Source organism: Hemicordylus capensis, chromosome 4 (genome assembly GCF_027244095.1).
Source record: "Hemicordylus capensis ecotype Gifberg chromosome 4, rHemCap1.1.pri, whole genome shotgun sequence".
NCBI lineage: Eukaryota > Metazoa > Chordata > Lepidosauria > Squamata > Cordylidae > Hemicordylus > Hemicordylus capensis.
Genome location: NC_069660.1, coordinates 81,245,762 through 81,268,789, shown reverse-complemented (window position 1 = coordinate 81,268,789; position 23,028 = coordinate 81,245,762). Strand labels below are relative to the sequence as shown.

General features: G+C 44.5%; 2 protein-coding genes across 2 annotated transcripts; one reads left to right on the top strand and one right to left on the bottom strand.

The window, feature by feature from the left end:
* The first annotated feature begins 3 nt into the window (after positions 1–3).
* PIF1 (PIF1 5'-to-3' DNA helicase) lies at positions 4–12,268 on the top strand. Its single transcript, XM_053243447.1, has 12 exons — positions 4–848; positions 2,290–2,416; positions 4,164–4,289; positions 4,376–4,529; positions 5,896–6,010; positions 6,092–6,198; positions 6,831–6,970; positions 7,539–7,645; positions 8,894–8,981; positions 9,998–10,143; positions 11,037–11,228; positions 11,607–12,268. Exons 1-12 carry the CDS (start codon positions 276–278, stop codon positions 11,652–11,654), a joined length of 1,923 nt encoding a protein of 640 aa, XP_053099422.1. The 5' UTR covers positions 4–275; the 3' UTR covers positions 11,655–12,268.
* A 687-nt stretch (positions 12,269–12,955) lies between these two features.
* On the bottom strand, positions 12,956–20,049 carry SNAPC2 (small nuclear RNA activating complex polypeptide 2). The gene is made up of 5 exons (XM_053243448.1): positions 19,658–20,049; positions 18,195–18,308; positions 18,035–18,103; positions 16,915–17,173; positions 12,956–13,939 (listed from the first exon to the last, which is right to left on the bottom strand). The coding sequence occupies exons 1-5, from the start codon at positions 19,892–19,894 to the stop codon at positions 13,575–13,577; spliced, it is 1,044 nt and encodes a 347-aa protein (XP_053099423.1). The 5' UTR covers positions 19,895–20,049; the 3' UTR covers positions 12,956–13,574.
* Between the last annotated feature and the right edge of the window lie 2,979 nt (positions 20,050–23,028).

Here is a 23,028-nt window from a genome sequence, read left to right as displayed (position 1 = left end):
TGCCGGTTTGAATCAGTGAGGAAGGAGTTTGGTTCTACCAGGGCTGGAAGACCGGCTTTTACGTCCCCAGGAACAGCAAGGGGCTGTAGAAGTCAGTGATGCAGGCAGGCAGTATTGAAAACCCGATATTCTGCTTTCTTCTGGTTCCTTCTCCGATGCGTGTAGTGTCTGTTCTGCAAACCGCAACCCATAGTTCTTAGCTGCTGGGCTTCATCTTCAGAATCTCTGCCTTTCCCCCACCCACCACACCTCGTTTCCTCGGTCTTGCAGCCAGAATGGAACCGGACTTCGAATCGGACGGGAGGATTCGCTGTACAATAGCGATCGAGCACCTGGCGGCGGCTGCAGCAGCAGCGCGGACTCGGGTGGTACTTCGGGATGCTTGGCTTACTCTAGGTCGGGACGAGTTCCGTGAGCTGGTGTTGCAAGTGACCAATACCAGCGGCCCAGGACGTCCTCAGAATTTCCCATTGCGGCGGGATGAAGTACAACTGTTCACCCGGTTCGTGAAGGATGGGAAGAGCTCGGTCCAGCTGGGTTCGGGGTCCAGCCACGTGCAGTTGCTGCTCTCCAACTGTCCTCCGGGCCAGTTGCATCGCTTCGTCCGGACGCTCCGCCTCAAGCTCAGAGCAACACAGGAGGGCATCAGGCCAGTAGCCGAGCGCACGCGGCTTCTCTCTAGCATGCCACGCACATTTGACACAATAAGCCCTGTGCAGGCCCGCGACTTGCAGCAGACGAACGGCAGACAAGCTCTGGCTGATGTGGCAACCACCCCGGTGAAAGGCCAGGCACTGCACTGCGCCTCTCGGAAGCGCGCCCGGAATGAACCTGTGGAAGGAAACCAGGTGAGGGTTCTGCCTGCACGCGCAGGCGAGGGTTTCTTTCTGCCCCCGAGGGCAGGGGTTAGCTTCTCAAAGAGAAGTAAGGGATGGGCTCAGACGTGATTAAAAGCCAAAACTTCTGACGCGAGGATAGCTCCGTCCATTCTCCAACCCCAGATGTTGGAACCAGGTGGTAATTATGCCATGGAGCTAGAAATTCACTTTGCATATGCTCATAGACATTCTTTTTAAAAGTATTTCACATATTCCTGCTAGGCTGTTGTACTGAAGCAAGGCTGTCCTTGGAGAGCCCTGGCAGGGGGCAGGGCCTGGGAGCAAATCAGCCAATGCAGGGGGGCCCTCCAATTAATTTTAATGAGGGTTAAAAGAGTGGGGGCCGGGGTGGTTGCCCTGCCCTAAGGACACCCCTGCACTGATGGGAGTCCTGATCCAGATTTCAATTTAAGCTCCATGAAGTTGAAAATCCAACTGTGGATTTTCAGGACATATCAAAATGTGTGTGTAATACATGTGTGTATTATTTCTGAATCTAACCAGGCAGGTGCTAGTTGGGTCAGCATTGTTGTCTCTATTTTCAGCACCAAGGCGGACGGGAAGGAAAGAATGCAGTCTGTGATTGTCATGATCACCAATAATACAGCTGCCTGATGAATGAATGAATGAATGAATGGGTGTGTTGAAATGGAAATAGGGAGCTTCTGGCTTGTAGCTTGTGGTCTTCATCAACCTGTTACATCATCAAGCATAACACATGAAGACCTGGGATAGGGCCTTCTCTGTTGACACCCCTAAGTTGAGGAACATACTCCCCATGGATATAAGAGGATTGTCTTTCTTGGAGGCCTTCAGGAGAGCCTTGAAGACCCATCTTTTTAGCCAGTCTTTTAATGATATCTAGTTTTAATGTTATATTGTTTTAATTGTAATTTTAATCTGTTCTTAATTGGTTTCTGATTTTAATTATGTGTGTGTTTTTTAGTGTAAAATTACCCTGAGCCACTTTAGGAAGGGTGGTATTTAAATTAAATTAAATTAATTAATTTCATCTTGGATGTACTTACAGGTTGATTAGGGTAAAGTGACTTAGACAGCTATGCCTATGAATCTGAACAACCATCTTTCATAGAACCCAGGTTGAAAATGGTCTGTGAGGACCCCTTATGATGAATCAATATTGTGCGACCCTACTGTAATTGGACTCTGTTGCTGTGCTAAAATGCAGGACCCCTCTAAGTGTGGGGCCCTGGGTAACTATCTCCATGGCCCCCACCTTCAGATGGGCCTGCCTCTGGGCAGAGGCATTTCCTTGCCTCTAGCAACTATACACAAGAGATGTAGGGGTTGGAAAAGTTGTCCTGAACTCTTCAGATTTGGTGAGATTTGTGTATGTGTGTGATTTTGTTTTTGTGAGGGTGCCAAGTCACTGTGTAGAATTTTCCTTCAGGTGTCTGAAAGACGGCAAGTGAAAAAGCCTTGGTCAATGTGCTCCCGAGCAACTCTGTCCAAGGAACAGTCAATGGTGTTGCGTGCCGTGCTGAGTGGAAATAATGTCTTCTTTACGGGCAGTGCTGGTGAGAGAAACGGGTCTGGGAGGCAGTGTTCTCTCTAATTTTTTACATCTCTGTGCAAGTTTTGTTCTGGGCAGCAGTATCAAGGCAGTGTGTATGCACATGCATTCAGAGTGGGGCCTTCCTGATTCAGCTTGAGTGGGATCTAAAATTAACTGAACGGACATTAAAAAAAACTTGTGAGCATGTCATCAGCACTATTCACATGCTATGTTCAACATGTGTACAATCTAGCTCGGTTCAAGAGTCATCAAAACTGAGGATGCTATATACATATACAGCATCCCTGACTTGCAAGCTCCAAGGCTGCTCAACTTCAGCTCTCCTATAGATGTTAACCTACAACTCCCATAATCCCTGGCTATTGGCCACTGTGGCTGGGGATTATGGGAGTTATAGTTCAAAAACAGATGGGGGGCCTAAGTTGAGCAGGCCTGCACTCACATTAATATGCTTTGCAGATCTACCCTCCACAGTCCATGATTACAGCTTTTGTCTTCAAAAACAAGCACTGTACTCATGGAGAAATTCTTCCCATGATAAAGAACCTGGGATCACTGCCACAGTGGGAAGATCATGGGAAGAATCTTTCCATTACATTGCTTGTCTCTGCAGACAAATGCTGTAACTGTGGACAGTGGAGAGTGAGACTCTATTATTGCACTGATGTGCCTTGAGCTTGCAAGTATACTCTAATATGCAAATACAGCATCCAAAGCTTTAATAACACTAGAAAAGAGCTATGCACAGCATATGCACATACAGTTATTCACACATTCTGCACAATACATGTATAATATTATACTTCCTATCTGGAAGGGCGGTATAGAAATATTATTATTATTATTATTAATATCTGTAACCTGTATTTGAGGGGGCCTATACACAGATTCACTTAAAAAACAAGCATATGTACAGTCATTACTACAAAAGCCTGTACATGTGCATTTGTACAACTAGACATTTGTACAACTTAGTATCTGATAAGGGCTATTGTGAGTCTCGGATACCTCCTAGAGCAGGCTAACTAATTATCTCCCACCACTAATCTTCATGAAGCTCTAGGCTGGATAATGCCCCCAACTTGTACTGAAACCTACTTGATAGTTTTGGTTTTTTGGGAGAGTGGGAGGAGGGATTCTTATGGCCTGCAGTGCAATGCTTACTCAGAAGTAGGTTTCACTGAGTTCAGTGGGATTACTCCCTAGTAAGTAGATTTAGGGTTGTAGCCTTGAATGAGACTCCCAGCCTAACGAGCAGGGCTGACACCAGATAGGGGAAAGCCCATCTCCCCACCGCCCATGGTGCCCAGCTAGCTTTCCCAGCACTAGCACAAAATGGCACTGCACACTCACTGGTTCCCCACTCCCTCCAATAGTACTTGGTGCTGGGGCAGTTAACCAGGTGATGGATACACTTCTCCTTCAGTATTGCCACTCTGGTGACATTGTGTTAGGGAAATCAAAATGGCATCATATGCTGAAGAAGAAGAGAGACATCTGCTGCTCACCATCATTGAAGTTTGCCTGGGGGCAGGGCCCATCATGGAGGTTTACCAGGTGACAGTAGATGCCCTTCTCCCTGACATTGGCCCTACTAGCCTGTCTGTCATCTAGTGCTTGTCATTTTAAATCTTTTTGATTTGATGCAAGGTTGCAGATGGGCAGAGAGTTGGTGTGGGTGGGTAGCACCCAAAGGAAGGCTGAACTGAAATTCAGATTGTGTATGTCTCAAATGACTTTCTCCAAAGGGACTGGAAAATCCTTCTTGCTGAAAAAGATCGTGGCCTTGCTCCCTCCAAACAGCACTTATGTTACAGCTAGCACTGGAGTGGCAGCATGTCAGATTGGTGGCACCACACTCCATGCCTTTGCAGGTAAGTAGGGCCTTGGGAAAGAAGCAGGTCAGGAAGAGACTCTTGCTGGGATACCATTGGCATGTTTTCTTCTCAAATCTTTGCAGGTATTGGGTCTGGAAATGCCCCCCTACATCAGTGCATCGAGCTGGCTCAGAGGCCTGGGGTGCGACAGCAGTGGCTGAGCTGCCGCCATCTGATCATCGATGAGATTTCTATGGTGGAGGGTGAATTCTTTGATAAACTGGAGGCAGTGGCCAGGTGTGTTGACGCCTTCCTTATTGGGGTACTCCTGCACTTGAATTAGTCATGTGTAGATATGAATAGAGGAGGAGACAGAGCATTGCATGGTTGTGCTAAGTTCTGTCTGAGGAGTCTCTTGATAGACCTTGTGTTGAGTCTTCAGTGGACAAAGGGGTGGACTGAATGAAGGAGCACTTTTCTCGAATGCTGTGGGGCATTTCTTCTCCTGTAGCAAGCAGTCCCAAGACCATACCTCTCCCCATGCATGTTTCACAACTGGTATTGGTACCCCATGTTTTGGAAAGGACTCTGCCACTTGTGCCATCTTAATCCTCCAGAAAACTGGCTTCACTTCTCTGTCTGGTTCCCATGCTTCTGCCAACATGCCACAGTTAGGGATACAGGCTCTGGCTGAAGCTATTCCTGGAGGCTTACCCCCAATGTTTTTTTCCAGAATAGCAAGCCATTGACATCTCCAGGATTGCTTTCAATCATCTCCTGGAGATTAATGCCCATGTGTAGATACTCTGGGCCAATCCTAGAGGGTTTGGCAACTCTAAACTGCAGTTCTAAAACCACTCCTTGGGCACAAAGAGAGCCGAGGAAAGGGAGCTTGTACCCAGTTGCAGTGGCTTAGTTGCTGAACTACACAGTGAGCCTTCCTGCCTCTCTCTGAGGCTGCAAGCTGGATTCTGTCTTCTGCGCTTCTGGTCTTAGATATGTAGGCATTGTAAGAGAAACTTAATACAGAACATTGTATGGGTTCAACAAGGATAGATGTCTTCTCATGACAGTCATCTGAGAGTGTGTAAGAACTTGGAGCTTTTCCTAATTTCTTCAAGCACACTATCTTGGCAATCCTGTAAGGCAAACCACTGTCATTCTGTATTACAGGGTGGGGTGGGAGGGGTCATCCAGTAAGCTCATGGACAAGCTGAGATGTCAGCTCTGGGTCTTAAGCACTATGTTGTGAGCTTGTGCTGTATGATGCAATGCACTCTTGAGTGCATAAGTTTCCACTGATTTTATCCCCACACTGCCTTCCTGACATGGTTTATTTGGCTATATTCTAAAGCTCTTTGTGGGTTCTAGCAGGGAGCTTTACCTTTGTATGTTTTGCCTTGAGTCTCTGAAAGAATTGTAGGCTTGCATATGGAATCCAAGGGTTGTGGGTGATCTGAATTGTACTGTATGATGTCACTGAGCCACTGCTGAGATGGAAAGTACCCCAGGATCAACAGTGTTGAACCTTTGATGGTGGAAGTGTGTGCTTGGCTGATGTGCCATGAGCTTGACTAGTTCTGGGGTATTGCATTACATTCTCCGGGAAAAGGGTAGGGGCAGCTCACTGAGGGATGTTCCATTCCCTTTGCTCTCTTGGCAGAGCTGTCAGAAGATGTGAAGATCCATTTGGAGGAATTCAGCTTATCATCTGTGGAGACTTCCTGCAGCTGCCACCAGTCAGCAAAGCCAACAAAGAGGTCAAGTTCTGCTTCCAGGTATGCTACTGTCTCTGTTTCTCACGACATACCCTGCTGTTGGCTGAGCTAAAACCTGAACAAGGAGTTCCTCTTTCATAGGCAAAGAGCTGGCGGAAATGTGTCACTTTCAACATGGAGCTGACAGAGGTGCGGAGGCAGACTGACAGAGAGTTCATTTCTCTTCTAAATGCTATCCGCCTGGGCAGGTGAGATGCCATCTCTTTCCCCAGTGGACTCTCTAGCTAGGAGAAGGAAGGGTTAACCTCTGTGGGTGGGGGGGGTCCTGTGTCCAGAGGGAGTTTTCCTTCTTGTTTCACATTTCAGTGACGATACAGGTTGCTTCCTTCTGCCAGATTTGAACATTGGCTTTCTTGCTAGGACTTCCTTATAACTTATTGTACTGCTGGGAGATTGGGTCCAGTGCTCTTTCAGTAGAGGAACCATAGGGAAATGTAGGTAGGTTTCTTTGCCACAGTGTTTTGGTCCCTTTCAAACTAGTTTGGAGACTGGACTACTTCCACATGCAAGTGCTGTGCTTATCCTACAGATAAGATGACCATATTCCTACACATACATGCATCCTCACCCATGTATTGGTGATATCTAATAGTGTCTGATATGGCCATCACGTTTGATGAAGGATCTATGACCTCTTTGTTGGCATGGAAGCAAACAGTAAATTGGATGCAGCTAGTAGAGTATGTGTTAAGCATGTCTCTAGATGGGTTCTCTTGGATAATGAAAGATTTTTGCCCTTACCCAAGAGGACCTATCTAGAGGCATGTTCTCTCATACCTTTGCTCTCTCAGTTTATAATGTCCCCATCAACATCTGCCAGATGCACAGACGAAGTCACCAGACAGCTGACTCTAACAGCTACTCACAAAGTGGAGCGAGATGGAATCCTGGCAACCCGGTTATGTACCCACAAGGATGATGTGGAGCTCACAAATGCTAAGCGGCTGCAGGAGTTACCTGGTGAGAATATTGTCCTGTTGGAACAAATGGCACTTGCCTTCAAGAGACAACAAGGCTTCCAACTCTGGTGAGAGCTGCAGAGGGTGGGAACCAACACTGGGGAACTCTCCAACCAGCAATGTGAGAGGCCAGCATAAAATTGGGCAACTTGTGTCCCATCAATACATTAATTTCCTTGCTGTGAGATTTTGCCATGAGCTTTTGATAGGGGAATGATATTACATGCATATTCCCAGCAGAAGCTAAGGGAGCAAAGGGTTAGAACTGTTGTCACAGATGCAGCAGAAATGGGAACCTACTGAGATCTCTCTCTCTCTCTCTCTCTCTCTCATATATATATATTCAGGGTGTATGTGGATTTTATTATTTATTTCTGCTTTAAGATTGAAGATTTCTGCTTTAAGAATGACATGTGGCATCTGTTACTCTTGGAGCTCACAGTGTATAGAGCTGTGGAAGGATAAGCGGGTGGGTCCCTACAAACATCTGAGCTGGACGGTCTGTGGGCTGTAGCCCTTTCAGAAGTCATTAAGGATTGAGAGAGATGCAAGTTATTTTCCATTTTTAGGAGAACCAAAATCCTTCAAGGCAGTGGATAGTGACCCTGTGTTGGTGAAGACTCTTGATGCACAGTGTCCAGTAAGCAGCATGATTGAGCTCAAGCAAGGTGCCCAGGTGAGCAAACCCGACACTGCCTGGACTAGAGGCAGCTAAGTGATTGTTGATGGGATTTGGCTCTGCTTGGAGTGGGTGTTGTTTCTCTCCTACTCTGCTCGCTACCAGCATAGTCCTGATTTTATTTTTAATGGGATCTTACAATAGGAGGCCTCAAGCCCAGAAAATTAGAGCCTCTCTGGTGTGGAATATGATCTCATTGCACATCCTAGCTGAATCTGGTAGGAGCAGGCAAGGACAGTGGTAGTAAAAGGTTGTGGACAGGTTTCTGTGTCTATCATGCAGTCAGAGTAATGGCTGCAGTTATAGATTATCACCAAGAGTACTCTGGAATATCAAAGCTGCAGATGTTGAGAGATCTGAAAACTCCTTAAATATGTTCGGTATTCTGCTTGCTCAGAAATTACAGGCACTCCTTCGATTCTGTTAAGGCTGCTGCCAGTTGACAAGTATCTGCAGCTGGCTAGAAGTGATGTAGCCTCCCAGGCTAGGATATGAATTGTGCTACCATAGATGGGTTAGGCAGGTCCACCTGCAGTTCATTGCTAGAGCACATGCATTGCATGCAGAAGATCTTGGGTTCAATCCCTGGCAACTCCAAGCAGAGCCGAGAAAGACATGTGCCAATAGCTGACGAAACCGTTGACAGTCAATATAAACAATATTGGGCCAGTGCTCTGACTCAGTAGAAGGCAGCTTCTTATATTCAGCTGTCTTCATAAAATAATCTATAGTAACAGCTCTGTGGATAGGAGCTGCTTAACAATTCCCTTGAGTCACGCAGAGTGTAAATCTGTATCACTTCCAAGTACTCTGAACTCCGGGATTCAGATCCAGACATTCCTTGACTTTCATACCTGCAGCCAAACAGCTGAGCTCCTCAACAAAGAGGATTTTCCTCCTCATGGATGTGGAGAGAAAACATTGGTCCACGTACCGTGCAATGCAATGTGCGCATTGTGATGTGAGCATGCAGTTGTGCAGCTTGTCCTCTTGTGCAATTCTTGTGATTGCTCAAAACACATTTACACAAGTGCAATCATATCCAGTGGGGTTACTCTTGTGTAAAAATATTGTGAGGTGGTGGTGATTACACAAGGGTGTCACTACACGTTTGCAACAGGCACTTTGCCTTGCGTGGTATGTAGGCCATTCTTTTTAGTTGCCAGTGGCAGTTCTGTAGCCTGCTCTGGATGCTGCCAGGGGAAGGTGACTCCTCTTTTGTGACTTCTGTATTTCTTCCACTAGGTGATGCTTACTAAGAACCTTAATGTGTCCCAGGGTCTGGTGAATGGGGCTCGTGGAGTTGTGATTGGATTTGAAACTGAAGACAAAGGTTGGTTTCTAATTGTGCACTTCAAAGGCCACTGGGTAGTGTCTGTTGCCTATTGGGTCTGTGAACTGTTCCTGTAGAAAATGCTTGTTGTGATCAGCTCTGCTCTGGGCAGCAGCATTGCGAAGGCTTTGGTGAGACATGTTCCCACAGGCAGCCCTCCTGCGGCATCAGTGCTGTGCTTCCTGTGCCAGATGTGATGATGGTGGCCAGTGTTCCCTTAACAGGAATGTCCAGATGTTGTTGACTACAATTCCCATCATCCCCAGCTGCATGGCCTTTGCCCGGGATTATGGGAGTTGTAGTCAACATCTGGAAATCCCTATAACAGGGAACACTGGTGGTGGCCTCCACCTATTCAGCAACAGCAGTGGCACACTCCTACCACCTGCATGCCATGCTTCAGGTGGCTCTAACCCTGGGAGGATGGGAATGAAGAGCATGCATGTGCCCTGATGACACAGATTGCACGTGCACCCTCATTCTCAGCCACCTTGGAACCCTGGGCAACTGGAAAGCAGCAGTGGGCTGCAGGAATGCTGTGTGCAGTTAGGAATAGGCAGCACTGCAAAAAGAAAGCTAGAAGTGTGGGAGCGGGTGGCAAAAGCACAGGGGAGAGTGGCAGCAGGAGTGGCTTGCTGGGGAGGGGAGTTGAGGGGGGAGTTGAGGAGGGATAGCCCCCAAGGAAGGGTGAGGTGACTCTGGAGGCAGAGAGTGGTGTGTGTTATTAGGATGAGTCCAGTCAATTATAGCTCTGGCTGTGGGCCATAGGGCCTTTTTTGTTTTTAAGACTTGTTCTCCTTGCTCGCTCATTTTGTTCTGTTCTCTCAAGTCTTGTCATTATGCTGCTCAGCATATTCCCTTAGAGTGCCTGTCGAAGGCTGCTCTGCCTGATATGGAGGGACTTTAGTCTGCTAGATTCCTAATGGATCCCAAAAGCCGTGATAGTTTGGGGATTGCCTGCCTTTAAAGCTAGGGTGCAGGAGTTACTTGGGATCTGATTTGAATTCTTCCTTCAGGGCTGCCGAAAGTGAGGTTCCTGTGTGGCATCACCACTGCTGTTGGGCTGGAACGATGGACCTTCAAGGGACCAGCAGGGATTTATCTGAGTCGCCAACAGTTACCTCTAAAGCTTGCATGGGCCATTTCCATCCACAAGAGCCAGGTTAGTGATTCACTGTCTGACATGCAAGAAGCAAGGGTGGTGCCAGTGGCCTATCACTTGTACAAGCAGGACCTCTAAGCAGCACAATACTTTGACTGTATGTAACTGTACTCAAGGCACCCCAAAAAGGTTCTGTGCCTCTTTTCAGGGTCATGTAAGAGTCCTGCTAGTTGGCTCTCTCTTTGCAATGCTATGCACACTTAGCAGTGTAACGGAAGCCTAAAAGACTTGCAAGCTGTTCTACTTCTGAACCGGCAACAGGTCTTGAAAAACATCTGTGCTCCATTTAAAACAAGACAAAATAGATGGTAAGGTGTAATGACCAGGCTCCCATCTCTAAAGAGTTAACAGGAAGTGAACCCTTGTCTTGACTGACAGGCTGGTGAACTCCAGGGCTCAACCAATCAGTCGACCAGGTGGGAGGGACCTAGAGAGCTGTTGCTAGAAATTCAGGGCAGAAGGGAGTTCTTTGTTGGAGAAGCCTGGCTGGAGGAGTGCAGGGGACATGTGGCAATGGAGTTTGCTGCAACAGGATGACTGCAGCTCTTGGAAGATTGAGTCAGCATTCCTTTCCCTCACATGAGTTTGCTCTGAGAAAAAGGCTTTAACCCACTACATAAGGGAATATGCTCTGCCTTGCAGAAGGGCAAAGAGTGCAGAAAGCTCATCTGCTCATTGAACAGCTGCTATTTCAGCCATATTTCCTACCAATGATGGTCTAATCTTCAAATCATGCAGAGAACAAAGTGTGCCTGAGCTATGTTATCCCCTAATGAGATGCAATATAGCATTTTACTGCACATTTGCATGAATGTTACCTATACACCATAGCTGTTAACAATGGCTGTTTCTTACCTTACTGACTATAGATTTTTTTCTTCCTCCTGTACCAGGGTATGTCTCTAGATTGTGTTGAGATCTCCCTGGCTCGTGTCTTTGAATTTGGCCAGGCCTATGTAGCACTCTCTCGGGCACGTAACCTTGCCGGTCTTCGTGTTCTAGATTTTGATCCCAAGATAGTGAGAGCCAATTCATATGTGTTGCAGTTCTACAGTCACTTGAGGCGGGACAAATGCCCAGTTCAGGTATGTAATCGTTCTTTGGTTTCTGTAACCAGACACACAGTGCAAACCTTCTGACCTTTAAATTGCAATGAGGAAAGGCTGGGAGGGAAAGAGAGAGGAAATGGCAATGCACAAAAGTGAAACAAAGGGGCACAGATGCCTGGTAGCACTATAGAGCAGAGGTATCAGGCCACTATCTCTCTCCAGTCCCAACATATGCTCTTCAACAGTTATCAGTTGTCTGTATTTCCCCCTTCATACCCTTCTAATGATGTTTGCAGTAAAGAATTTGCAAGCCAATTCTGAATTAAACCTTTAAAAAAAAAAAGTATATCATGAATCCCTTTTATATGCACAGTCTGCTTATCTTATATATAATTGGTTGCTTTTGCTCTTTAGGCTTCTCTGTTCTCCTACACTGATAAGGAAAATGAAGACGCCACCTAAATGGACACTGTTTTGAGCACCCTGACAGAGTGTTGTTGCGCCTGATCTTCTTGAATCATTTTATAAGTGCCACTTGGGAAACAACTTCCATAAATTGTGGACTGACTGCTGTCTAGCAGTAAAATAATGGACTGGAATCACTTTATACAAGTATAGAAAATCCAGCTATCTTCTGTCACAGCCTACAAGATGAACACTGAAATAAAAGTTTTCAAGCTTGTTATGAGATGAATTAGGATAGAATCCAGGAATTGCTTGAGGCTGTCACGTCTGAATATGCAGGTTCTTGCTATCATATTTGATTCAAATAACATCTATATTGTATTGTTAAAGGGTAAAAAACATCCTCTGTATATAGGAACTCATTACTTCCTTGCATATCGAGTTTTACATACTAAGCTGTAATAGGTTCATGGTTAAAAGTGAACCAAAAAGCATTACTTGCTCAGGAGCAAGCCTTGCTTGGGTCTCACTATTTGCCAGAACACCTACAAACACCTGTATTTATAAAGATAACAGGTTGTTCTACTAGAACTTGCATGTGTCTTGATGCTATTTCTCAGTGTCAAATCTAGCAGAAGTTTTTTTTAGAATAAAGACAAGTGAAAATATTATTCACGGTTAACGGTGTCACATTAGTTCTAAAGGATAAAGCTTTTTTCCTACTCAAGCAAATCATGTGATTTAAGCAAAACTATTGTAGCCTTTCAAACATGAAGCTATGAAAAGTTCAGTTAAGTAACTTTTGTATTGTACTTGCTCCATGAAGGAAGTACATTCTTCCCTTGTCTTTAGGGCAACCTCCCTTTATGAAATGTGGGGCACCAACAGAGAAGGCCATGTCCCATGTGTGCAACAGCTGAACCCCCTCAGATGACCTTGTCAAGCAGGCAGCAACCCTTGGGAGCAGGTGGTTCCTCAGGTATCCAGGGCCCAAACTGTTAAGGGCTTTAAAGGTCAAAACCAGCACCTTGAATTGGACCCAGAAACAAACGGGCAGCCCGTGCAGCTCTTTCAGAATGGGTGTGATGTGCTCCCATCGGGCAGCTCCAGAAAAAATCCTACCTGCAAACTTAAGTTTGTTCCATCTTGTTGTAGGATTAATAGTGCTACATGCTCATTTTGTTATCTGCATGCAATACATCTTTAATGGCTACATACAACTGTAAGGACAGTATAATTTTGCTAGTGCAGGCAGTTAAGTGTAGATATAAAAGTTACTGTTATCTGATAACTCAGTGGTGGCATTCTGGTCTGTTGAATCCATTCTTTTGTTACTATGAAAGCTGCATGAAGCAATGTGAAAAAAGGGAACAGAGCAATGACAGTTTATTGAGGGGTAGGTGACAATGTGTTGAGTGAAAATTCTTCAAGGGACTTAGACTGATACAGAAAGATTGAGAGTGAAGTTTACAAAAGTTATGTAGAAGTTGAACACTGTGCCTTGTAAACTGAGTTCTCATGTTTCTCTTGTAGTTCTTGTTTTTACTCTATATCAGTCTATTTGAGTCAAGTCCCCTGAAGAAGAGTTTTCACTCTAAATGCATTAGGATCTTCATTTTAATAGGCTGTCACTGCACCGTTTCCTTCCTTCCGGCGTGGTGCTTTCCCCTCCTCTGTGCATCTTAAAGTGTCATTTATATAACAGAAAAATCTTGCTCATCCTCTTTCAGAGCTGAATCAAACTAGAAATATATACATGGTTGTACACACAACTATTAGCAGCCAGGAAGAAAAGTGTATTTAAGAACATGATAGTATACATAGGCCAAGATGCAAAAGAACAGGCCACATTACTCAAATATAATACTGTTTACAGCAAACTCAGAGCTGTCTCAATATCTCAAAGTATAAGGATAGTTCTTGGAGAAGAAACATGTAGTTCATCACAGAAACTTGGCAATGCAGAATCCAATTCCCTCAGTCAGAGCTCTCTTTCTTTTGTGCCAGAATATCCAAGGGAAGTAAGAATGAATTTAAAGGGCAGATATCCAGAGTCTTCCAATCAAAGGCAGAAGGCTGTGCCGTATTATCTGAAGTAGTAGTAGAACTAGAGCCCTCTTGATGTGGAAGATGGCTGTTGGCTGTCTGGAGAGGGGAGTCATATAGCTTCCCACTACTGTTTGCAGACTGGCTGGACTCTGCTTGCTTTCCACTTCTCTCGCCTGCATGGCAGGCACTCAAGTCCATATAACATTTGTGCATGTGGCTCCTTAGCTTCTTAAAATCCAGGAAGCCCAATTCTTCAGGCAGTGACAGCAGCAGATCAAGAAGCACAGCTGATTCTGCAGAAGACAAACAAAACATGGGAGGGGCAGTAGTAGCTATCCCTCATTTTGGCAGAACCATCTGCAGGATTTGGCATCACCTGTTCCCCAGTTGCAGATTCGCAAGCCTTTCCAACCCTCCTATAGCAGAGGTCACAAGGAAAACAAAACACTCTCCCTCACATAGCCTAGCAATTTCTTTAAGTTTCTACCACACTATCCTAGAGATATGGTGTGTATTTTCATATTTCTTAAGTTTTAAAAGAGCACAAACATTCTTAGATGATATCCAACCAACCTGCCTCAAGTTTCCAGTTGTCTCTAGTCTCCCTACGATGCTGCTCCTTAACTTCTCACCTAGGAAAACCTATCCCCTAAGCTCATATCTCATCTTTATCTCACAGAGGACAGGAGAGAGAATGTTTTCCCTTGAAATCTCTCCATAGACTCAAATCACACTCTCCACAATATTAACAGTCAGGAACTCCATGCTCCTACCCACCTCCCGCAGTCTTGTCTCCTCTTCCCAATATAATCCATCCTAGCTCACACAGCCTTGTCTCACTGTAACAAAATGTAAGCTTCAACTTGGCCCAAGTAGACAGTACTGTGGGAAACATCCTCAGGGCAAGCAAATTCCTTAAAAGCACTGTGGAAATTGGAAGTACAGGTAGTACCGATGTAGTCTGAACCCAAAGTAGGGAGTGTTTCCAGTCCTAGGTCTACTCTATTTCTGAACAACATGATGCTAAGTTACTTGCTTATTTCCAGCCACCCTTCCATGCAGGAAGTGGGACCAGTGCTACAGGGCTGAGAAAAAGTTTGTGAATCCCTTAGGATGGTCTGTATATTAGTACAATTCTTAATCAAAATATGATTAGATCCTAAGCTAAACCCTGATGAGAGAAAGGCAACCCCATTGAATAAGTAACTTGGGCAAAAAGGATATATTTTGAATATTCACTCAATAGAAAGTCAACAACCAACATCCTTATGTGAAAATGTACAGAAGCCTGCATTCAGTAATGAATTGAACTTTTCAGACACAATCACACAGGTTTGGTTTTCACCAAACACTGTCTTCCAAAGTAAGAACTTCATCCCGACTGTCAAACATGGTGGTGGAAGCATCATAGCTTGGGGTTGCTTTGCTGCATCAGGACCTGGATGACTTGCCATCATTGACGGATGAATTCAGCTGCATATCAGAAAATTCTAGAGGACAAGGTCAGGCAATCTGTCCGAGAGCTGAAGCTGAGCCAGAAGTGGGCCATGCAGTAAAACAATCCTAAACATTCAAGTAGGTCTACCACAGAATGGCTGAAGAAGAGATTTTGTATTTTGGAGTGGCCAAGTCAAAATCCTAACCCAAACCCTCTTGAAATGTTGTGGCAAGACTGAAACAAGCTGTTCATGCAAATGTCACATGAAATGTCTTTCATCACACAGAGATAAAAAACAGAGAATAGGCTAAGATTCCTCCAAGCTGATGTGAGAGTGCTCACCAGCTACAGGACACGTTTAAGTTGCAGTTAATGCTGATCAAGGAGGTGGCACCAGTTACTGAATACAGAGTTCACATTTTTTCACACAAGAATGTTTGTTGTTGACTGTTGGGCAAAGAGGATATTTTTCATATTCACTCAAGTTACTTATTCAATGTGGTTGCCTTGATTTCTCATCAGGGTTTAGCTTAGGATCCAATCATGGTTTTGAATAAGAATTGTGCTAATATACAGACCATCCTAGGGAGTTCAAACTTTCTCAGCACTATATCTTGTTCACAAATTATCTAGAAACAGCAGTAAAGTGGCCAAGTTTGCAGCTGAGTCCCAGTTATTCAAGATGGTGAAAACTCAGGAGGACTGCAAAGAACTCCAAAGAGACCTCTCCATGGGTATATGTACAATGGAATGACAAATGACCAGAGATGCATATTAGGGCAAAAAAAGAAAAAAACAACCCTTCACATATACAGCAATGAAGAGCCCAGAAAGAAATCTTTGAGTTACAATGGATATAAAAAGAGGGAGCTCTGGAGGAAATAAGGCATGCCAGAAAGCAACCTGGTAACGCAGAATTCTGAAAAGGGAAAATGAGTGATTCTAAAGGAGAGAGTTCTACTTCCAATGAGTCAGAACCTGAACCTGCATCTGCACCAGAACTAGAGAATCCTGAGGATCCAATTTATGCCATAGTGCCAACAATAAATATCCAAGATGAAGGTTCCATTGGTGTGGCTACAAGTCCTGCATTTCATTACTTTGATGAGCAAGCTCAGCTCTTGCCCACTGCTTAGGAAACTTGGAGAAGGCAAACATGATCAGAAGAAAGGCAAAGTCACACATTCAGATTTAAAGATGGAAGTGAGATGAGTCCGAAAAATGGATATCTGTTTAACAAAGTGGGATAGTTGCCAGGTCTGGTTTTATATCAGCTGTATCATTTTGATCTCAGGACTACACGTGCATTCTGTGTCGGAGGAAAGTTTGGTCTTTCAACGTGAAAAATTAGACCCATTTCCTCTTTGCTTTACAAGCAATACCTTTGAATAGAATGAAGTTGATTTATTAGATTATGATAAGTAAAATTTAGTCTTTATGAACATTCTGATGCCCATCAGCCTGTGTTGCCTGTTACTTTATTATTACTATTACAATGGATAACTCAATGAAAACATCAAAACCACCACCAAGAAAGGCAAAGGAAGTAGTGAAGAAAGTGTAATCATTTTGTTTGCCCCTATCTCCAATGGAGGAAACTATAGGTTTCTAACAAGGAAAAGGGACACCTGGCTTTTGAAACTTCAGGTAGAAGCAGTACATGCCTTACTCCAATAATTAGGAGCACAAGAATAAACCAACATTATGTAGTTGCATGAATGACTTTAAACTCAGGGAATTGTGCTTCTAGCTTTTCTCATTACATAATTCTTGATTCCTGCAGCTTAGTACCTGCCCATTCTTCCTGTTCTCACTTAGGCTCCGACTTACCACCTGGTGGGAGTTGTGGTGCTTTAGATCCACGTGAGATCGCAGAAAGGTATTTGTAGATCTTTTCAAAGTCTACATGGAATCCATCCTGTTCTGCAGGAGCTGCTTTCTCTGCATTTGATGAGGCAGCTGCCGCCTCAGATGATTTTCCCATTGCCTGAGATTTTCCCTCTGCATTTGATGCAATGGCTACTGCCACAGGCTTTGGGGGCACAGAATGAAGTAAGCCGAGAGGCTCTGCAGAAGCAATTGTCAGCACCTAGGAGATTAAGGAAAGACACAGGACAGTGCAAACTCCATAGCTGGAAGGAAGCCTTCTCAATTGTATAAAACCCAGCAGTCAGGTTTTCTCTATGGATATTCCTATTACTCAAGAATGGCTTAGGCCTGGAAATATCTTATACTCTACCCCAAACTGTATTCTCACATGGTGCCAAGTATCTCTTCCAAGATTGCTCTCCTTTCAAAACATTTGTCCTCAAAGGCCTGGGCATTAACTATGAATGGTAGCCAAAATAGGCAATGACAGAGCCACACTATCATGTAGGGATGTGCACGGACCGCTGAGGTGCGGTCCGGCGCCAGGGTTGTGTGTGTCTTGCTTTAAAGGCAGGGGGGGTTGTGCTTACCCCTCCCGCCACTTTTCCTCCTCCGGTGTTCTGTTTTTCTGTGAAGTTTTTGGGGCAGCAGCGTTCCTCCCTGCCACCTCTGCCCCTGTTGTTGACTGGAAAAAGCGTAAGTAGCTTCTGCGCATGCGCCCACCGCCACCCATGGCGGGTGCATGCATGGAAGCTACTTCTGCTTTTTCAGGTCAACAGAGGGGACAGGGGCGGCAGGGAGGAATGCTGCCTCCCCGAAAACTTCACAGAAAAACAGAGCACCGGAGGAGGAAAAGCAGCAGGAGGAGTAAGTACAACCCCCCCGCCCTTAAAGCAAGACTCCCCCGCCCCAGCGTTGGACCGGGCTACGCTTGAACCGGTTCGTAGGCCTCTAAAATGGCCTCCGGACCAGTTAATGCACATCACTACTATCATGGAGACACACACGTCTCTCAAGTCACTTTTTTCATAGCAATACCCATCATATTAAGATCGGATGGCAGCACACACAACACTATTACCTGGGAAAAGGCATCTGTCACAGCATTCTCAAGACAACCTGTCAACTTCTCAGCCAAGTCTGTCCATACCTAGAAACAGGAAGTATCAGATAAAGATCTGAATATCTTTTAGCCCACTGTATACCATATTTCCTTACCCACAAACTTCATCTTCTCATACCTCAATAGGTGCTGGAACCGGGGCTTTTTTCCATGTTTTCTGGCGATACAGACACTGAGCCCTGATTGCTTCTCTTGCGACACGCTCTTTCAGCAGTTGCACAAAGGCCAAGATCTACAACCACAGAAAATATTCATGGAGGTGGTTTGGGAATTGTGACAACCCTACCTTCTGAAGATACTAATAGGCTGGTTATTTTCCCAACACATACTTGCAGGCTTCTCCCATGCACATGTGAGAATTCAGGAAGGAACTGAGTCAGTGGTAGACCACATGCTTTGTATATTCAGTAGTCCTAGGTTCAATCTCTAGCATTTCCAAATAAATCTAGGAAACAGGGACATAGCTACAATTGAACAAAGTGAGACAAGCATCACTGGGCCCCTTGAGGGAGGGAGGAACCTCACTGGCTGGGCAACAGCTCACGCTTCACTCATGTGTATGGGAAGTGTGTCATATCATTTGCATAGAAGCATGAGAAAAAGGTGTGTGGATGTGTTTTTACCATGTCCTTACAATTCTGCAGCAAAAAGATGGGGAGAGAAGGTGGGGGGGGCAGGGGATTAAGGCAATGTCCAATCTTAACTCCTTGTCCCGGAGCCCCCTCTAATCTTACTACATTGATGCTTGGGGAAAGCCCTATCTAAAGCCCCAGAGAGCTGTTGCTGGACAGCGCACTCAACATTGAGCTAAATAGATCAATTGTCTGATTTGTTAGAAGACAGCTTTCCATGTTCAAACTCTAATCACAACAATATTTATATATGCTTTATCACATTTGTATCCCTCCTTCATGGGGAACAATTACAGTTTGCAAATCTTGTGATGAATGGGGTTCTTATACCTGGCAGGGAAGTAAAAGGCAGAACCTTGGTCAACATGAGCATATTTATTTATTTATTTATTGTTGCATTTATATACTGCCTTTCATTAAAAACAATCACAAGGCAGTTTACAAAAGTTAAAATGATATGATTCATATCATTCTCTTGAGCATATGATTCACCATTCCTGTGAGGAAGATCAAAGTCTGGAATTATTTCCCCCAGCACCTGTAGATCATAAACTCGGTTCTCTCAATTCACAAGTCATGATGCATCCAAGGCAGGCTTGGACTGGCCCACAGGGCAACAGGGCATATTCCCAGTGTGCCCCAACCACGGGGCGCCCCTGCACCCTGGCTCCCACCCTTAATTACCCATTCTGCTCTAAACCTGGTGCCCTCCCCACATACTTTCCACCGCCCTCTCAGTGCCCCCAGTCCGGCCCTGATCCAAGGCCACTTATCTGTGCCTTCCAATTTCACCTCGTGACTCAGCAGCGATGGATCTCTCACCATCAACCCATTCCTTGTTTAGCGTTCGTTATTGGAATTAGGCTGCTATTCCACCGATTAGCGTTGTGAAGCCCGCAGCCTGTCCAGGCTGGCTCCGAACCCTCTACGAGGCTACGCCTGAACCTACCTCTGCTTCATCTCTCGAAGGAACATATTTCTGCAGCAGTTCCGGCCGCAAAGGGCCTTGGCTCTGAGCTCTCAAGGCTTTAAGAAGGCATCGCTTTTCAGCGTCCGTCCAAGCTCGGGCTGTGGGGTCCAACCTATAGCGACTAGGAGCGGAACGCTGCCTCGAAGGTGGCTTCATAGTAACGAGAAAGAGAAAGAACGAGGAAGACGACGTAAAATCTCCTCCTTTCCTGTGCATCTGAGCATGCTTAAAAGCATTGGAGCATGCTCAGTATGGTCAAATGAAGCTCCTGCATATTTTCTGCCCACAACCTCTGTCAAATTTTCATTCCTTCTTAAAATATCGAAAAAAGGAAATCCAAGTTCTGCAGAAAAACACCAGATATTATTGCATGTGTTATTTTGCATCAAAATAACTCTGAAACATAAAAAAGAATGACAACAATAGTGTATCAAAAGGCAAATATGAAGTGCTGTGAAATGCCTGGATAGCTGGCAAGAAAAGAGCATGCTCAATCTCTCCAGTTGAAGCCAGTGCCCTTACCCTGAAGGTAAATCTATCAGAAACTCTTACATTTATCTTGCACGGCGACATTTTGAATTCTGGCAAGAAGAGAGCATGCTCAGTCTCTCCATTTGTAGCCAGTACCTTTAAAGAAACCTTTCAGAAGCGCTTGCATAGCACAGTTTTGAGTTGCTCCTTGATTTTACTGAGTTTAAAATATATGAGTTAAAACATAACAAGAAATTTTAACTTCTCATTTAAATACTGGTATCCTATATTACATTATTCGAGTAATATAACATAATGTTACATTGTTGTATTATTTTAAAAATTAATTGCAATGGTAGGGGGGTTGTATTATGGAGTCTGTTACCAGAAGAGCAGCATCCTGTTTATCTCTGGCAAAACATTTTTTGAAGGATTCCCTTGTCCTAACAGCACAGCCTGGGTGTTCAGAACTTCACAGTTAGTGAAGAGACTTGTATAGTCCACAAGCTTGCAAGTGATTGTCTGTGAACCCAGCAGAACCTTTTGGAAATACATTCAGCTATTAGAGGTTTGGTTATTAACACCAGCAACATTTAATAAGCTTGACATTGGCTGACAGGCATTGTCTGAAAACCTTTAGTCCTGCAGGAACACGGGCAAGCTTAATCAATTGTGGAACTTTGCTAATGCAAAGCTGCATCTGTCAAGTTCCTTTGTTAGCAGGTGAGGAGCTGTCATTATGTGGAAGAACAGCAAAAGGAGTACTGTGCATGTGCAGGTCCTGAGTTCCAGTTCTGGACTGGACTCCAATCAGTTTTCAGGGACCATACTTCCACTCCTGGGCTGGGCTCCAACAGATTCCACTACCCCCACATTTTAAACTCTGATAGGTGCTGTTTTCTGATGGACTAGAGCAGGCCTGCTCAACTCCCCCCCAGATGTTTTTGGACTACAACTCCCATAACCCCCAGCCATAGTGGCCAATAGCCAGGGATTATGGGAGTTGTAGGCCAACATCTGCAGAAGGGCCAGTACCCCCAGATTCCACTATTCCTACTACTAGCAGATTCCACTACCCCCACATATTTCACCAGGGTTAGCTTTTCTGATGGGTACTGTTTTCTGATGCACTAGACTGTCTGTTTTCAGCACCCTTTCAGATTACACTACCCCACATATTTCACCAAGGTGAGCTTTTCTGATGGGTGCTAGAGTGTCAGTCCACCATGACCCCAAGATCCCTCTCCTGGTCAGTCACTGACAGCTCAGACCCCATCAGCATATATGTAAAGTTGAGTTTTTTGCCCCAATATGCATCACTTTGCACTTGCTAACACTGAAGCGCATTTATTTATGAAATTATTTGCTTATTTGTTTATTTGCCAACTTACTTCATTAATACATTTGTATGCTGAGCAAAACTTACATCTCTGGGTGGATCACAATACAATACAAATTAAAACAAAATTAAACTGTAAAAAGTTGAAAATTAAAACAATATTAACACTATTAAAACCTGTGAATCTAATTAAAAGCCTGGGTGAACAAATGTGTCTTAACTACATTCTTAAAAGTTGTCAAAGATGGGGAGGCTCTAATTTCATCAGGGAGCGCACTCCAGATTCTCAGGGCAGCAATGGAGCAGACCCATCCTTGTGTAGCCACCAGACGAGTGGGTGGCAAATGCAGACAAACCTCTCTGTGCTAGTCTGTGATCGTAATAAAGGAATTGATTGAATTGAATTGATTGACAAACCTCTCCAGATGATCACAATGGGAGGTGTGGCTTATGGCAAAGAAGATATTCTCTGGAATATGCAGGGCCTACACTGTTTAGGGTTTTATAGGTTCTAACCAGCACCTTGTATTTTGCCTGGAAACTTATTGGCAAAGTTTATCAGTGTAGGTCTTTCAAAACAGGAGAAAAGATGTCTCTCTGAGATGCCCCAGAAACCTACCTGGCTGCTACATTCTGTATCAACTGCAGTTAAAAAGACTACGTACAAAGGCAGCCCCACATAGAGCGCATTGCGGTAGTCAGGTCTGCAGACTACCAACATTTGTACCATCATTTTGAGGTCATTTATTTCAAGAAATGGACACAGCTGACATGTCTGCCAAAGCTGATAGAAAGCACCTCTGCCATTTGCCATTTTGTCACTCACTCCCCCATTTTGGAGGGATCCTTTTGGAGCTTCTTGCAATCTCATTTTTATTTTTTATTTCAGTACCCTAAATATGTTGGTGTCATCTGTAAATTTACCTCACTTCTTACCCCAAGTTCTTGATGAGGAACTTTGTTGAAAGCTTTTTGAAAATCCAGGTATACTAGATCAACAGGAACACCTTCATATATACACATGCTGATAAGTCCAAACATAAATGTCTTAAAATAAAAAGAGAGATTGTGTCCACAGAGTCATACCCAAAGGCTCCCATGATGTTTAACCATATGTGGAAATGTATCTAGGTTGCTGTGAAAACCAAGTTTTGATCACAAAAAATTATGATTTCTTATCCATAAGAAATCATAAGACTTATTCAGTCTTATTTCAACATCACAGATCTCCACATGTGATGTCTGCCAGAGATCTAGTGTTTGCTCAAATGCTGATACAGAGCTGCACAGTGTCCAAGTGAGTACCCATTACATATCCTTAGATAAAGAATAGCACACCCAATTTATGTTAAGAGCATTCAAGTACAACTCTGTTTTTATTTGAATGTACAACACTCTGAACATTTTCCCTCAACCGCCCTCTATGAGACTGAACACAGATCACCACAATAGTTTGAGGCTTGCCCCCTAAGATGTAATCATGAGCAAGCAATTGTAGGCAGTGTCCAAATGATCCCAGCACATGGCAGATCTCTGTGTA